The sequence below is a fragment of the Tetrao urogallus genome (assembly GCF_951394365.1).
Source record: "Tetrao urogallus genome assembly, chromosome: 6".
Lineage (NCBI taxonomy): Eukaryota > Metazoa > Chordata > Aves > Galliformes > Phasianidae > Tetrao > Tetrao urogallus.
Genome location: NC_136819.1, coordinates 54,368,054 through 54,385,998, shown reverse-complemented (window position 1 = coordinate 54,385,998; position 17,945 = coordinate 54,368,054). Strand labels below are relative to the sequence as shown.

Sequence of the window (17,945 nt, the reverse complement as noted above, 5' to 3'; positions counted from 1 at the left end):
CTAGCCAATATTAAATATATTCAGTTCTGCATTGAGTTGATTCAGAATAAGGATGGCCTCCTAGATCAAGAACAACTGGTAAAGGACTAGCTCATCCTGTTTGAATTTCCAATTTGTACTGCATTTATTTCCCTTTGCAAACAAGACCATACAGCTTGTCCAGATTTTGCCCAGGACTGAGGAGAAAAGTGTGCTGATCTAAGTAGCGCAGTCTGGGAAATGATTCACTGAATGCTTTCCTGTAGCTCATCTCCTTTGATTTTCATTACATTTAAATGCTTTAAATCTGGAGAGGAGACAGCAAAACATCTCTGAAGGTGTTCAAGGCCAGGTTGGATGGGACCCTAGGCGGCCTGGTCTAGTTTTAGATATGGAGGTTGGTGGCCCTGCATGTGGCAGGGGGGCTGGAGGTCCCTTCCAACCCAAGCCACTCTTTGATTCTGTGATCTTCCGTATGTTGGGGGAAGGCTAGAAATGGGGCTACAGACCGTCCCACTAATCTCTTCTCTGTATCTCATTTCTTTCAGGCATCTATTCTAAATTACGTATTACTACATGAAAGCCATCTTCCTCCTTTCTCGTTAGTTGCAAAGTGTTACTTTATGAAAAGTTTGTCTGCATCTTCTGTGGGATTTCAGTAAACAAAAGCCCAGTGTTCTGCTCTGCTTTCGCTTGCCAGGTTTACATCAGTGATTCCCAATAGCATTGATGGAACTATGCTGCCTGCTCTGCACCAACACAGTTGGGAGAACTGGGCATACTTTTCTTTCTATATGCAACAAAGATTTATGATGGCTGGTTATACATTATTTACTGAGCACAATGTGTTCATGGAGCTCTGAGATAGAAGAAAAAATTGGCTTCCGTGCCATGACTTTATTATCCAGGTCATTCACAGTCTGAGGCATCTAACATTAATAAATTCATTGAGAATTTATTCTGCAAGGCAGCTTGCTGCTAAGCTTGAAACCAAAAGTAATCATGCAAGGAAGATGCCCCTGCATGGTCCTGATATATGGAAGGGTTTCTATCAAAGCGACTAAGTTAGAACATGCTGTAGGTTTTATCTAGGACAAAATGTAGAGGTGTCAAACGCGTGGGGTCATCAGCCACCTTCTAGCAGGGCTCTCTAGAAGCACTGCTGACTATCATCATTTTTCAGGATTGACTCCTAAAGTCAGTTCTTTGTTATAAAGTAAGCAGATAACAATTAGAATCAGAATTTAGGAGCTTTGCATGTTCTTGGGAACAGTAGATCCCAGGACGGGCTTGTGAGAGGGGTGACTTATTGGTCACTGGTTTTAGGCTCATTTCCAACAGATTTCCTTCCTTAAAATTTTTGTTTGTGGAGGGAATTCATGATGTGGCAGCTCACAAATCTGCCCTATGAAGAATGCTGTTTTATTAAGTCTTCTTAAAGTAGTGAGATGTAATTGTGGTGGTTTAGTAGCTACAATACGAGCAACAAGCTTGTATTGTTCTTGGCTTGGAGCAAAACTGTTTAGAAACAGGGTTTCTAGGCTAAGATAAGCCATCCACCCCCCTGAATATAGCCCATCAGTACTTAATGAGAATAACTCATTCTGACCACATTTTCCAATAATTACATAAAGGAACATTTAGCCTGTCTTGCCAATAAAGGTAACAGAAAGTTCTCTCCCATCTTCTTGATTCTATGAAGAAATATACTTCACCTTCCTTTGCAAGCTGTTGCTTTGCAGTTGTGGTGTGAGCCCAGGAGTGCTATGTTCTCTTGCTTGTGCTGTGGAGCCGTGCTAGCCAGCCTGTTCTTTCCATTTGGAAGCAAGAAGGTGTACTATGGAAAAAGGAAGTGGACAGAGTGGCTGCAAAAAACAATGTGGTTTGTTTTGGAAGTCCTAGATCTGTGGAGGTTGTGGCCAAGGTCTCCAGCTTTACCTGAAGGATGGTGGGACCCCTGTGTTTATTGTTACGTGCTGTTTCTAATGTCTGTATCCTCAGGGACAGTTGCGGTCTTGCAGTGATAGTGTTGAAACAGAGATGCAAACTAATTCTGGAGTGTCTGTCAGGCTCAGGAATAAAACATCTACAATGCAGGCTATGTTGCACATATAGAGAGGCTTTCAGCCCCTTGTAGGCAAAACATGTTCACACACTAGCTAATGATGAAACCCTTCTCATCTGGGTGAAAGCTTGCAAAATCACCCAGACTAGGAATGAGTTTTGCATTCAGTCGTGATAGAGCCCCTTTTCCAGCAGGGCTGTGCCTTGAGAGTTCTGGCAGCTTGTACAGGGCAGATGTAAGAGGGTACCCAGTGGGGTTTTGTCCTCTTGTGCCTCAGGAGAAGTGGAGCACTTTCTGCTCACTTTGCTGCTTGTCACCCACCCAACTTCACAGCCCTGTGTGGTGAAGAAAGCGTCTACCAAAAGCAGGGCGAGCTGATGCAGTGGGCTGTGAGCTGTGGTTTTGGAGACGTGAAAGCAGAGTCCATTCTGCTGCCTGTGCAGCAGGGTGCTGACGTCCGGAGGAAAAGGGGGGCTGGGGACTGTAATCTCTCGTTGATACCAAAATGACTTTTCCCTTTTAGTGTCTACTGAAGAGCTTGGTTAATTATTTATTGGTTCAAAATGGCCGGCTGCTGCACCCCTGCAGAAGTGCAGGGCGTTGATGCTCGTGGTGTAGTAGTGCCTGTATATGTATGTGTGTGCTGAGAGGCACATACTCATTTCAGTTCTCACTTAGCCCTGTGTCTATCTAGGAGAAATCCCTTTGCCTGGTTGTTGTCTCTCTAGTCACTGCCTTGATGGATGAAAGTCTTGGAGTTAAGAACTTTAGAACTTCAGAACTGTTAGAAGAACCTTAGAGTTAGAATTACTCTGTTGTCAAGAATTAAACTGCAGAGTATTGGGCAGCATCCTTCCAAAAGAAGGAAAGATCATTCAAGTTGTTGCATGTTTTAGCTTTTGTGGAAGTGATCTCAGGAGGTGTCTGGTGCGTCCGTCTAAGTTTGTCATTTCCCTTTGCATTGAGAAAGGGCTTTTGTGATTAATACAAGGTCAGTGGATTTATTTCTATATATAAAAAAGCTTACTCCAGAGAGAGTTGCTTCAGAGTTGGGTATGCAGTACTCTTTAAGCAATATCAGTTCTGGTTTTTCCTAAGACTTTGGGAGCTCTTGTTCCTGTTTTGGACAATAAGGTGAGCAAACACTGAGACTTCCTGGTTTTATCCCCTGATGCCCCGTGCTCTAGTTCTGAAAGACTGTAAAAGAATCTCATTGACCATGGAAAAGATCCTCAATGTTTTCTCACCCTAAGTTTTGTGGTTCAATTCCTAGACTGGCTGAAGCAGCCCCCTTTTATTAGAAGTTACGGACATGTGAAATTCTATTTGCAGAGAAGTTTGTGTTTCCTTTTTATTACTTCAGCTGCTCTAAAATAGTCTGCATCTGTGCCTGATAATGTCGTTGACTGTTAACAATAAGAGCAGGACCATTTTGCTTATACCTATCTATCTACATGTACATGTACATCTGCGTATAGATCTCCAGTAAATAGATAGTTGACAAAATCTTCTATTGTACTTATTTTTCCTTAAAGTCTGTTTATCAACTGTTTCCACAGGAACAGTGCTCTACAATAGACAGTGTTGTGGCCGCTTCGAAGCCGCAGTCAGGATGTGTAGGTGTTTGAAGAGCACCAGATCTTTCCACCTTTCACTACACATTTTCCAGTGGGTCATCGCATGTTCAGACTTTGTATCTTCGTACCTGAAACCACTCTGGTGTGTTGTATTACTGTGTATGGCAATGTCCCAGAAGCCGCTCGAGTGCTGCTCAACTGCGAGGAGAATCTTTAGGTTTATAAAAAGCTGAAAGTGACTGTGCAGCTTTGGCAAAGGTCCAGTGAGTAGCTCCAGTTCAGCTCGTTAAGGATTTCCCCACTAAAGATCGAACTCTTTGCTTCTGTCATCTCATCTATGGCTCTTTGATACTGCGTATGAATAGCATCAGCTATTCCCTTTTTTAGAGACTTTTATTTGTAATGATTCACTTCATTGGCTGTATGGCAGTCATTAGAAGGACTATATCTTTAGTTTTCTTTTCTCCCAGGGTTTTTACCAGACACGCTGCTTGTAAAGACAAGAGGAACTGTTTGGCTTCTTGACTTTAGAGCTTAGTAAACCTTAAAGAAAGGAAGTTATTTGATTTTGTTTTGAAAGAATATAAACGCTGTCTGGGGGATTTCTGTTCTCAGCTGGTGAAAGCTGTCTGGTTAAGGCTGTAAGACTAAAATTGATGTGGCTTTTCCTGGAATGAATATGATTTTACTTTGGGAATTAAGGTAGGGTGTTCCCCCTCAGCAGGGGCTTTCTGTCAGTGGGAAGAGGAGCAGGAGGTCTGTATCAGCTGTGCCACTCAGGTGGGGAAACGCTTTTCTCCAGAGAGGGATTTATACTTTTAAATGTATTATCTAGCAGGCTGATGCTAAAAGCACATGCATTTGTAATGCAAAGCACGTAGATCACCCGTGGCACAGATAAAATGCCAGGCCTTCTGTTACAAAGGAACAAAATATTAAGGAGTGAATATGACGGTGATTGCTCCAAGTAGGATGGTCTCCTAACAGCCTGTGCTGTTCTTTGCTTAGCTAGGTTTGCCACGTGCTTTGTCTTGCAATGCTCCCCAGCAAAAACTGTTTGGAGAGACAACACCTGTCTGTAGATTTGCAGACCTCATTAAATCCAGGTGATGTTGAGCTTCAGATGGGAATGTGATCAACATTAATTTGTCATTTTGATTGACTCCTCAAGCCACGTTCTGACCTTTTCCTTTGCAGACCCTTTCTGGGTTTCCCTTCCCTGCTCCTCTCTTAATCTAAAGTGCATCTTGGTCATATTGAGAAATGCTTTCTCATCTTGAAGCCATGCTTTGGAAAGAGAAAAAGAAATATTAAAAAAGGGAAATACATGGCAGCGTGCTGCTGTTAGATGGTAACGTGCTGCCTGTCAGCCTGCAGTCACACGCAAAACACAGAAATGCATCCTCCTTCAGATGGAGGCAGATGGCTGGGTCAGCATTTCCCACAGTGATACGGCACCTTGTCGCCCACTCAGCAAGCCTCAGGAAGGCTGGAGGCTGCTGCTCTTCAGCTCCTTTCCGTCTTGACTCGCTTGCTGGAGTCACAGCTATGACTGTATGGTCACAAGTGCATGGTGAGATCACCTCTCCCATGAGGGAGAAGAGGAAAACTGTAATCATAGATGTGATGGGGCTAAAAATTGCCTGGTCTTGGACAGTCTGTCTCTTATTGCTGTGTTTGGCCTCAGGATTTTCATGACTGTTGTTTTTTTTTTTTTCCTAATGCTTTATGTATGAACACAAGCTGGTCCTTCCATATCAGGAACCTCATCTATGCACTCTTTTCTTAGCTGCCACTGTGCAGAAATATAATTTTTTGTTCCCTCTCCCTCCCCCCCCACCTCACCCCCCCCAAAGAAAAAAAAAAATCCCACTAAAACAGAAAATCAAGCCTGCAAAGAAAAACCTCTATACAAACAGGCATGAGCTAACTTGGCAAAGCAAATGTTGGCAATGGCATATCTTTTCTGGGTGTTGTCAGCTGCATTCTGGATCCTAACCAACATTCTTCATGCTGCATGAAGGCTTGGTGATGACTCTCATCACTGAACCTCATGGGATTAGAGTGCAGACACAAGCAGCAACATCTGGTCACCACGAGTGAGCATCATGCCTTCAGGAATGCTGGGGGAGTGCATGCCTTGGCACTCCTTTTTGTACCTTCAGAAATATCTGATTGGTTAAGTGGCTAAAAGTTGCTGCTGCTTATACATGATGTTCTGGGATGTGTTGTACCAAGCAGATGTTAGACAATACAATGGGCCATGGCTGGGAATGGGAGAGGAATTAGTGTGCAGTTTAAAATGCTTTTAACCTTCTCCTCCATCTTTCCCTATGGCTCAAGTAGCTTCTCTCCTATATGACACCACACTTTGATAGCTTGTTTTCATTCCTTCTGTCTCAAATCATGTTGCTAATAATCTTGCAGCGAGGAACGTGAAAGGAGTTGTGGTGGATTAATGCTGGCTGGATATAAAAGTTAGTCTATAATTGCTTGAGTGCTAAGAAACTGCTAGGTGAGGGGGGAAAAATGAATTCAAAATATGGAAAGAATGGTCAGAGCATAGGTGTCCTTCTCTGTGGTGTCACAGCCCATGCTAGGATCCAGGTTTCAAAAGTTGCTGTAGTTAATCTCTCCTATTCGTATCCTCACTGAAGATCAGTAATACAGTTAAAGCTTTAAATGGGGCATCTATCGTGGGATCTTTGGTTCTAAAGACTGCCGTGCCTCTGAGAGGTGTTGTTTGAAACCATACTTTTTTTAGAAATAGTGCTGAGAAGTGGATTTTGTATGCAACTTAATTCACTGTGATGCTGACGGGGTGCTTTTTCATTTGTGGTGTAGGGTTCTTGTTTTTCCCCCAGTAACGCACTTAGAGCAAGGTTTTGTAGTCACAGAGAGTGATGGATTCTGGTGAAGAAGGGCTGATTCTCTTGCACTAAAAGAGCAGTAAGTTGGCTCTTGACGTCTGCCCCTCTGAAGTCAGGTACGTGCTGCTTTCATGGGTACTCTGGAGCCCTGTGGTTTTGCAGGTCAGAGAGCCTGCTGTGCAGCATGCTAGGAGAGACTTTTGAAAACCACAAGCACAGTTTCTAGCTGTGCTCATGCCACCTGCATACATTGCTTTCCATCTGTGACATTGACAGCGTAATGTTTCCCCTGGCACCTCAAGGGCTGTTGAGATCTTTGGGTGCAGAGGTGGAGAGTTCAGATGACCTGTTGGACCTCGCTTTGCCTGACAGAGGGATGCAGAAGCAGGGAGCTCCCCTATGCGAAAGCAGGCACTGTGGCCATATCTGGGTTTTTGCTGTTGCCAGTGTGGTGTTTCAGCAACTCTGGAGGTGGAGCTGAGATCAGCGAGTGAAGGTCAGAACAGAGCTGTTTGCCCTGCTTTCAGTAAATGAAAAGAAACCCAACTGTGGAGTGTGGGTTATGACAAGGCTTTCCACTAAGTACAAATCTTTTCCAAAACATTTGATATCTAAATGAGGAAAGGGCCAAACACCTGCAAATCAAGAGCTTTGCAGGTTTTTTTTTCAGTTTACGTTTGAATCTCTGTACTGTGGAACCCCAGCTTCCTGCATGCAAGCTGTAGACACCTAGATATTTATCTAATCACACTCTGAGATCCTTTTTTTTTTTTTCCTTTCTCAATTTTATATCACGCATTAGTAGTGATCAAGCATGATGGGCTTTTCCAGTAGGTTGCCTTTTTCATATATCAGTATGACTTAATGTTTTGATTGCTATTGAAAAGATGGGCTTGGCTCTTCAGAGGTGAGGCTCTTACAGAAGCAGTTCACAATCTCATCAGCTGTGGCCTAGTTTTAAAAAGAAGCTGCTGCCTATGGGCGAAAATTGGAAAGCAGCAGTGCACCAAAGTGAGCCACGTACAGTAGGAATATGCTGTAGAAATAGTGACATGCCTGATGGAGAACAGTTTCAAGAAATTCAGAAATTCAGTATTATTCAGTAAAACATGTGAAGAACATGAAAATATTTTCTGGCACCAAGTAAGGAGAGTAAAATAAGCGTGTAATTGAGCAAGTCCCTAGGAAGACAACTGCAGGTGGGCTCTTAGTGTTGCTGCTGTTCTTAGTTGTCCACAGTGCCTTGGATTGGATTAATTCACGGAATGTTGAGGGCCCTGTACTCTGTTGTGCAATCAGATGGATTTCCCTGACCTTACACAGTGCTTTACAGCTGTAGCTGTATGCTTGGCAATCCTCAGGCAGCCAACAAGAATACCTTGATAGAGAACTTCAGGCCACAATGCATACTTTGCTGCTTTATGTAGCACCACAAATGATTCATAAGCCTGCTTAGATTTGTTAATAAGCTTAATTAAAATTGCAGGTGAATGCTGTACCTTGGAAGTCTTCTCAAGAGCAAGAGCCTAGGTTTTTTTTTTTGTTTGTTTGTTTTTGTCCCTCTGTTTCCATCCAGTTCCTGTTCTGATTCTCCCCAGTGCTGCGTGCTGGCTGGTTCATGGGTGCACAGCCTTGCATTGACCTGTCATCTCCTCATCGAGGGACATTCTGTCAGTGATAAGCACAGCAGTGTTGTGTTTATTTTGAGGAAACGCATTGCTGCAGCCCTTGGACAGCTTCCAAACGGAAGTGCCACCAACATGCCTGCTTGGCAGCCATCGCCGACTTATTTCTTTATCCCTATGAGCAGCAAAATTGGCACAACTTCCTCGTTTTTCTGCCAAGTTGTACTGCGTTAATGAAGATAGTGAAAAATGTGTTTGTTGATCATCTCCAGGGCCTTGTGATAGACAGTAATATCTTTCTGCAATGGATGTCTAACAAGAGATCTAAAACTTGAGTTCTCATTGTCATCCTTTTGCAACTAATGTGTCCAGAGCACTACATAGCTAAACAGTGCTAACACATAGCTAAACAGTGTCTCAGCTAAACAGTGGCACAGCAGCTGTTGTCCCACTATTGATTTTTGTCTTATTGGTAGTAGTTCTGATTCCTTTGCTAAACATGTGTCTGTTGAGGTTCATTGACTTGTTACTCTCCATTGAATCAGAGGGAAGGTTTTGTGTGTGTGTGTGTGTGTGTGTGTGTGTGTGTGTGATTTGTCATTTTTTGGGTGTTTTTTATTTTTATTTTCCAAAGGTCCTAAGTTCTCTCAAGATCTGAGACCTTGTTCCACTCTCAGCCTGTTTTACCTGTGGTTGGTTGCAGGCAGCTACATTGTATGTACAAGGCCAATACGCTTCTGTGGGCATATCCCAGGGACCAAGTGTCCAAATGGCTGAAAACAAAGCCTTGTGTTGCTGTCCTTTGAGTTAGTGGTCCAGCACTGTTGTAAGTATCTTCTTTTTAGGAAATGAAATGGTTGGGGAAAACACCAACTCCCTGAAAATCCCAACAAAATAGCTGCAGGAGGAAGGCTGTGATAGTCCAGAGGAGAATCCAGAATACCACCATGCAGGTTCTATGTTTAGTGCTTTGTGCAGAAGAGGTAGGCATCTGCTGGTACACATGTGTGACAAGGAAAGGCAAAATACGTCTTGCCCACATGATTTTTGTTTCGTGGGGCTTATAGTGATGTACGCCATGTGGAGCATCCGGGCAGGTGGCATGGAGCTGTCCTGTGGGGCCCTGTAGGGCAGGAAGCTGCTTGCCTTTGCTCAGCTATGCCCTGAAGATTTCAGGACATCACAGTCACCACAGCTTGGGCTGCAAAACCTGCTGACAGCTCAGAAGCGAGGCTACCTTCCTCCCCCAGCCTGCAGGCCTGCTGTGAGAGATGCCCCACTGAGTTAACAGCAAAGCCTTCGAGGTGGGAGCTGCTTGAGGTTAGATTTGCAGGGCTGTCCCACTCGTGGGCTGCGCTGTACCCTCGGAAATGCACCCTCACATTTAGGGTCTGGTCATCTTCTGTGTTGTCTTCCCAGCCCACCTACTGTCCTAGAGGTTTCTATCCTCATGCTTGTCGTGGATTTGTGGGTGAGAAACCTTCTCTATAATGGACACCAGTGCACTTGTGACTTTGCTAGAATTTTGCCTTGAGTTCGACTTAAATTTCTGAGGGAACAGATTTTTGATAGGAAATGGTATTGTTGGGGACAGTACTTTCTTTGAGAAACTTCAATGTTGTAGAACAGGTTTTCTTGGCAGGAATTTTCATGGGAAAGGGTAAGTCTTGTTGCAGCCTTTACTGTTCTGAGCAAATCTTTTGAGGTGGGGAGTCGCTCGAGTGAAACCAGGCTAAAATTGATTAAAGAGTCTAGGATTAGCTAAGAGTGGTTTGTTATGCATGTTTGGTTGTGGCCGTCATGCAGCTTATAATTATGCAGCCTGGTTGAAAACAAAAGTAATATTTTAAACAGTTGTCCTGGAACAAAAAATTAGAATGACAATGTTACAGTAACAGCTGGAAGAACTGGTTGTAGGAGTCAGGAGGGAGACTAACTTTCCACCCATTTGTGGGTTTACTTTCAGAGTTAAACACGCAGCAGCAAGAGTCATTGGAAGGGTTTCTTTCCCCTATTGAAGCTTGGATGTCTGCTGACACTGAAGGATGTAGAGGTTTGAGGCTTTCTGGTGGCCAGACAGAATCCCAGTGCTTCTCAGTCTGATTCACATCTCAGGTGAGATGAGGGCTGGGATCTGTGCCTTGACCCAGATGACATCACCTAGGGTCTCCCATGCAGTAAGCCTGCAGTGAGTCTCAGGGATGTCCCCATCTGCCCTGGGCAGAGATGATTGCTGTAAGTGCCTGCCAGCCTTGGCAGGATGAAGATGACAGTTGGCACAGTTGGCTTTTTAGGCACGCTGGTTTGAATCCTAACTAATGCATATTGTACATTTATAGGAAAAAGCACCTTAATCTGCTCGTGGTGTGGAAATGCAAAATCCTCTTTCAATGAGAGAATTCTGGAGATTTTTTTCTGATGTGCTTCACTTGATAAACAGGCATCTATCAGGCTTCAAATGTCCAGGAGGGACTGATGAATCCAAACGTGTTTGGGTGAGAAAGTTATGACTTGACCTGACAAAGGCATGCTCAGGTGGAGGTGCTATGCTATTAAAATATAGAAAGAACTGGCATTCCATAAGCATGACCTGTTAGGAACTCGAGCAAGAAAAAAGAAAAGAAGTAACTAGAGGCATGTGAAAAACCAGCTTTAGACTAACCCAGATTCTTCCAGACTGAACAGAGCCTTGGGAATTGCCTCTGCAAATGAGTGATTATATATGCAGTTCTGTTAATTAAATGTAAAAATGATGTAGGAAGTGAAAAGGTATAGCTACTTGTTTAATTAAGCTAATTAACTCCCCAGGTAGCTTTTATATTTGCTTTATTCACTGCAAGTGTCTGTCTTGTTCTGCTTGTGAAGCCACGTCAGCCCTGACATGGGCTCAGGAGGAGGCTGTACTTCTAGGAGGCTTACTAATTGTGCCTGTGGGGAAGAAAGGACGGAGCAGCAATGGGAGAAAGGATGCTCTGGGCTCCAGGGTAAATGCAGTTTTTTGTCTGTGTCAGATTCAAAGACAATAAAAGGATTCCCAATGATTTCTGATGGTTCAGATCAGGATTATGTGTGCAGCGGAGGGGAGTTAAAAGGAGAAATCTTACAGGAGCTGGTGTTCACTGCTGCCAATGTCTTTTCACCCCAGAAGTTTGCTGACTCCCACCTTCACAGCTCTGCTTTGTGGAGACCTGCAGGCACCAGCCAGCCTCAGCTCTTCCAGTCCACAGGCAGGGTTTGGGAGGCAGGCTGAGCTCATTGCGAGGCTGTGACTATACCTGCTCTTCGAGTTCAGCGGATGCTTCAGCTGGGTGTTGATACGTTGCCTCCTCCTGAAATTGTTTTCCAAACCTCTCTGCCATTGATGAATCACGCACGACTAGTTGTTTTTTTTTAATACATGCGGAGGCATATGATTAAGGAGTCCTGTTTTGGTCTCTCTGCATCTCTTCCCTTGTTTGCGCCTAAACTAGGGTCTGATTTTTACACGCAGGGGATTAATAACACCTGCCCTGCTGTCAGGAATGACACTAACAGCTTCTGGAGGGAAGGTGTGTGAGATGATTGACTGGGCCCCTCCTGTGGGAACTAGATCTCTCCCAGCTCCTTTTGAAGTCACACGGAGCTGAGCAATCTGAGCAAGTTTGGGCACGGGCTGCTGTGAGCAGTTTGAACTACTGACAGAAGTCCTCCGTGCTCCTGCGCTGGGCCTGGCTGCCAGAGTGCTGTGTTTCACAACGAGGCGGCCATGAAACCGTAGCTGAGCTCCTCACTCCTTACCTGCTCATTTCCAGCTCACTTGCCAAAATCCTCCAGCGCTTGTTTTCTTTTCGGTATGTCTGTAAAGTTCATCAGAAGTTAAAGTATATGCTTAGCTCTCGGCCAAAATCCAGTGGTGTTCTAATGGATCTGAAGGGAGTTCTTGAGCTTGAACAGTCTTATCCATGCTTTGTGTGGCAGAGAATCACAGAATTCTTGGTGTTGGAAGGGACCTGTAAAGATCCTTGAAAGCCAATATCTCCAGGGATGGGGGCATCCACCATGCCCTCCTCCATTTCCATGAGCTAGAAGAGTGGTGATTAAAGGTGCTACTGCTCTGAAAAGCTCATGCTCTCTCCCAGTTAGTTAGAACTTTGCCACATTCTGTTTGAAACAGCCAGGAAGTCCATGTTTTTCACCCAGCTGTTGTGATGGGTAAAGCCACCCCAGCTGGGTGTGAAAACATTGGACAGATGAGCACGATGGCTGTTTACAGCTATACATGCCCATCTCCTGCTGGTGCACCATGCTGCACAAAAAAAACCCACACCAGTGGGATTTGCTTGGAGGTCAGTACCCTGTTGCACTCTCAGTACTACGTGTGCAGAAAAATTCCAGCTTCTTTGCTTCTCCCAGTATCTGTTACTTCTACTGTGGTGTATTTTCTGCTCTGATACTACACCTTACCAACATAATTTATGCTTACCTAAAGAAAGCCATCCTGTGCCAAGTTGATCTTGGTGTTAGGAAACTATTCTCCATAGAAGCACGTGCTTCTAATGTCACTTCTTGTTCTCTGGAGGTTGTCTTCAAATGCATACAGATGATAAAGTTCTTCTGTTCCCATTTCATACACAGCTCCTTCTTAGTGTCATGTTTGCTGTCTTCATGCTGTTGAGTTTTTCTCTGAGCCTCCCCACCACTGGCTTCACCATCTCATGGCACATTTTGGCTTTACTAGCTCTGTCAAGAATAATATTGTGGCTTCTGTTTCTCTGCAAAAGCACAGGTTTTGTCTTTGAGCAGCCACAGATAATACTGCGAAGAAAAGAATGTGTGGAGGTGATAATGAAGGTGTATAGCAGCGGATGGTGGAGGTTAGCCCTGGGGCCTTGGTTTAGAAGCTGCTCATCCCGTGAGCCCTGGTTTACAGGAGCATTGCAGATCCCATCCCAAGGAGATGGCACAGGGCCCCTCTGCACTGCACAGCCGTTGGACAGGACAGCCTGCGCAGCATTGAAACAAATCGTGACCCCTTGGGTCGGTGGTGCTGTTGGGAGCAGCTGTCTCCTCGTCTTGGGCAGGTCTGTGATCGGGTGTGGGAAGCTCATTTTGCTTTTGGTTTTCTGGGTCAGAGTCTATTTTTTTGTTTCGGGTACTTGCCACGTATCTCTGAACTGATCTCAGATGCTGTGTTGGCTGATGGTTTGCTGGTCAGATTTCATCTGTAAAGGAGATCGTGGCAGGTCCAAAAGGCAGGCTTCTATCAGTAGTATATTAATTATTTTATTTTGTTGTATCTTATCTGTTGCTGCTATCCGTGTCAGACCGGAAAGTCTATTAAGATGGCCTGGTCTGACCTCTTGTGCAATACAGACTGCTGGTTTCACTGCCAGCCCTACGCCCTGCGGGTGTTGCTCTGCCAAAGACACCTTCTAGGGCTTCAGTCCTCATTTTGGAGCCTTCCAGCTGCAGTGTTTTGTTAGATCCAGATCCTGCCAACATGTACCAGGAGTAGGTCTTGAGTGCAGCAACAGCCTCTTAACCTGAGCACTCTTGACTTATGGTATGTGAGCACTGCTGAGTTGGTGTAGGGGATCTCAGTGGTCTTTAATCTCCAAGTTTGGAGGAAGAGAGATTGTTTTATAACTCTCCTAAATCTTCTGCTGATACTTTCACCACATTTTTCCTTGTTTTGTGAGATTGTGCTAGCTAGTGCAGGGGAATCTCATTTACAGGAGGGAAAGCAAGGTGCCTCACAGAGACAGGACCTATGACCTGAAATCATGACAGCCCATAGATCAGTTTGGGTGATTGTATATTGTAGATATATGTTACTATACATTTTGTTTTAACTCTTCCTGTACGAAGTTACGTGTCTGCACAGTAAACTGGAATTTAGGCAAAAAAAGGTCTGTGATACCACAGGAGTTGAAGTTGTTTCTATGGAAGAGTCTTCATTAATTGAGGCAGAGGGCTGTTCAAACACAGCCAGTCCAGTAGTCAGTCCAGGCAAACTGAAAATTAGTTGAGTCAAAGCTAAATATTGAAATTTTTGCTGAGGTACAGGTCTTCTTTAGGGATTGGGAAGCATGGCACCCATAAAATTAACATTATGACAGGGTTTTCCCAAGCAGTTTTAGTTCCTGTGGTTTGCATCCTATTAATAGGGGTGTCACTTCTGGTCTGTAGCTGAAGTCAGGTCAGTAAGATGTTCTCCCTTCCTTTCCTTAACAGTGTTACTTCTACTCATACTAACGAATTCCTGATAACTTGAGAACAGTTTCTGTACTTCAGCAAAAAAGACTTTGAACCAAGAAAAGGCGACAGCATGAGAGCAAATGCAGTTAGAAGTGATCACGTTTAGTCATTCCACTGAGAGAGCTCTATTTTCAGAACTCCCATTCTGCAGATCAAAAGTACCCACGGGGTGTGAAGCTCCACTTTGCTAATTTTATCCTTGCATGGGGAGAATGTGCCTTTATTTAAGTGAGATTCCTGTGTGAGGAGCCTGACGCAAACTTCAGGTATTTCTTAGCTATGACTTTGTTCACCAAGTGGTTTTTAGCAAAAAACGGGAGCAAGATCTTAATTAAAAATTCCAACTGAAAGTTAGGAAGCTGCTAACAAAAAAAATAAATACCTCCTTTCAAGAGTAAGTTGGTAAACTCTGGGATTGAATCTCTAATTGCTGAAATAACGTTCTGTGTCTCTGTCTAATTTAGATTAAAAGTCTTCAGGGAGCGACCCTAATTTTCCTGTTTTCTATGGTCTAAAGTGAAAAAGTGATTGATATCAGAAATAGGAGTTTGCCCCAGCAATTATGGTATTTTGAGAGTCTGAAATATTTTTAATGGGATGTAATAGGGAAAAAATATGCATATACTTCACCATGCATTTATACATGGGTCTTTCGACAGAATTGGCTGTTGTTCTAGCATGGTTGAGACTGTTCAACATTCAGGGCTTCTTAAAAAACTGGGGACTCGATTCACCCTTTTTCATGGACGCACTGAGCTATTTGGGTGATGGGTGCTTAATTTCTTATAACGTTAAGGGCGTGCTCGGGAGTTTGTGGAATCACAGAATGGCCTGGGTTGAAAAGGACCACAGTGATCATCTAGTTTCAACCCCCTGCTGTGTGCAGGATCGCCAGTCACCAGACCAGGCTGCTCAGAGCCGCATGCAGCTTGGATGTTATCAAATGCTGGCAGGACTTGTCCTGAAAAATCCTGATTAGAAGACTCTCTGCCTTGAAAAACAATCTCCTAATGTTGCCTTTGCTTTTTCAGGTGGATTTGGAACCAGAAGGTAAAGTGTTTGTCGTCATTACTCTTACCGGCAGCTTCACGGAAGGTAAGGGAGTTCCTTTGGCTTGTTTCCATAAAGGGTTCACCTCTGGTGTATGTTATTGCCATCAGTTACCAAAACAAATGCCATTCCCCACTCAGGTTGCATGCTACTACGCACAGAGCATTCTTGAGTGACTGGAGGTTAGGATAGGGCTGTTGCTAACCTCTCGTGCTGTAGTCCAGCTGCTCTGCTGTTGCTCTGATCTTGGACGTGGGGAGTTGTGTCACACTCAGCCTGGTTTATTTATCTGAGGTTGTCCTTGAAACAGGTTGTTTTTGCCACGTGTACTTTTCATCTGAGTGCTTCTCGAAGGGCAAGTGAGCGTGTAGAACATATGTAAAACTTCTGGGTGACTTTTGTTCCATAATGGTTCCTATTCTGTTTCCAGGATTCACATTGCACAGGAAACATAGGGCAACTTTTCCACCAAAAAAAATCCTAGGATTCCTGAAAAGATATCTGAGCAGATATATTTTTTTCGCATAACTATCATTTATTGTGTGGTGGTTTTAATTCTCTGCTGTTTACTGTGATAGCAATGAACTCTGATTACACATGGAGGTGAGTCGTGCTGGAAAAGCCCAGGAAGTCTGAAATGGGCCTCCAAAAAAAAGCAGATTATTTTCCTCAGGCCAACTTCATGGTTGTTGTTTGTTTTAGCTGTGGCCTGGACTGTGTTTGGGGAGGTATCTCCTATATGGAAGCCAAGAATCAGGGTAAGATCTGCTCTGCTGCCCTTTATCTGCAGTCTAGGAGTGCTGAATTTTTAATGTTTTTAATGTGTTCTCTTGTTCCATCATGGAAACACATGTGTATTTCAAACAAGGGCTTGCATCTAAGCTTGTGATGTGCTGTGACCCTTTGGGGAGCTATGCCAGTCCTGCTGAGCCTGTAGCCTGTTGTGTGCTGGGGCCCAGATAGCTGCTAGTGAAGCACTCAGCTTCCTTTGGGTGACGCACAGGAGGGCTCTGCTTTGTGCAGCTGTGTCCTTTTGGAACTTTTGAACCTGAATCAATGTGTATCCAGCTGTTTTTTTCTTTTTTGAGTAGATGTTTTCAAAACAAAACTGGGGAGATCTCATGTGGATCTGTGCGCCTCTGAGGTCCCACTGCCTATTCCTGAGGTAACAGTTGCACAACTGCATTTTATTTTTTGTGCTGCGTGTCTGTAAATGACCACTAGAAGGAAGAACAACAAATTCTTGAAGGGCATCTCAGAAGACTGTCACTTTTTTTTGGTGTTATCTCCTGTTTAATAACCAGAGCTAGAGGAAGGAGGAGAGAACAGTGCCCACAGGTAGAAGAAAACCCCAGGCTAGCACACTGCCTTAGATGTACCTAAATGGAGCTAAATGTGGGTCACGTGGATGGGGAAGAGAGGCTGTTGGCTGCAAAGGGGTGGGGGTTTCTTCACACAGTGCTGGCTCAAGGCAACAGGTGAGATGAATAGCGGTGATGTTGGCTTGGACCTGAGCTGAGGTGCAGTGGCAGCCCCTGTCCCACTCCAGTGTTACAGCATGTGGTGGTGGTGCTGGGAAGGAAAGGTGGGAGCGAAGGCACTGATGAACAGTACTTTCTGTGTGTTTGTAGAGTATCCTGATCTCATAGGCTATAAATGACACTGGAAGTCAAATGGTGTGACTTTATTTATAGAGAAAACCAATGGCTTCTCACCATAGCGGCAATGTGGTTTTGTTTCCCTTATTTTCAGAGGGCTAGGAAATAAGAGTGGAAGAAAGAACGTCCTCTTCTTCGGGCATTGCAGCAGGGCGAGGAAGACCCGTGTTCAGTTTTCCAGTGAAATTCATCTTCTGTATAAATCTGGCCAGGCCACATAGAATTACTTCAACTTTCACTTCTGTATCTGTCCAAAAAGGGTGCACCTCTTTCTGTCTGTATATGAACTCTGGGTTATGGGAACTGCTCTTGCATTTGCCCATGCACACAATGTTAAAAGGTAATTTACTCTTTCTTCTCTTGGGAGACGTGCCCCACAACTTTGCTTTGACAGGGGACTGAAGGATATATGCAAATCACATTCATTTGGGAAAAGTTTTCTGTTTGTCAGAAGGGAGTGGGAAGAGTGCAGAGATGTACTGAGGAGGTGTGGCTCCTCTTGGAGGACTGTGAGGCCCCTCAGAAGCAACAGGAGTGAAATGGCATTGCAAACAGCATTGTCTTCAACAAAGCTGATGATGAAAAAGTGGTGTATCAAGGTCACTAAACATAGGGCATTTACTGAGCAGCATGGCAGTTCATGTCCATGCACAACTGTGGCTATTCTTGGCCACTTAAAGCAAGGCTGAGCAGGACTGTTGGACCTGAGCATAAATCCATTGTGTGGATGAAAGCCATGCTGGAGGCTAAACTGTAAGGACTTGTTGCTAACAGGGTGAGATGAAGTCAAATCTCTCTACTGCTTTCAGAGCAAAATGGGAAATAGTACAGTTCTATTTCCTCTCTAGCAATTGAAGATATATGGATATACAGAACAAGAAGAT

At 44.2% G+C, this 17,945-nt stretch overlaps 1 protein-coding gene across 1 annotated transcript in view; it reads left to right on the top strand.

Moving 5' to 3' along the window:
• Window positions 1–17,945, top strand: part of PRKCH (protein kinase C eta) — a gene marked incomplete at both ends in the record, with an annotated part of 114,151 nt that overhangs the window by 8,572 nt on the left and 87,634 nt on the right. The window contains one exon of the mRNA XM_079536653.1: window positions 15,385–15,448. Within this exon, the coding sequence (XP_079392779.1) occupies window positions 15,385–15,448 (64 nt within the window). The remainder of the gene's footprint in view (window positions 1–15,384; window positions 15,449–17,945) is intronic.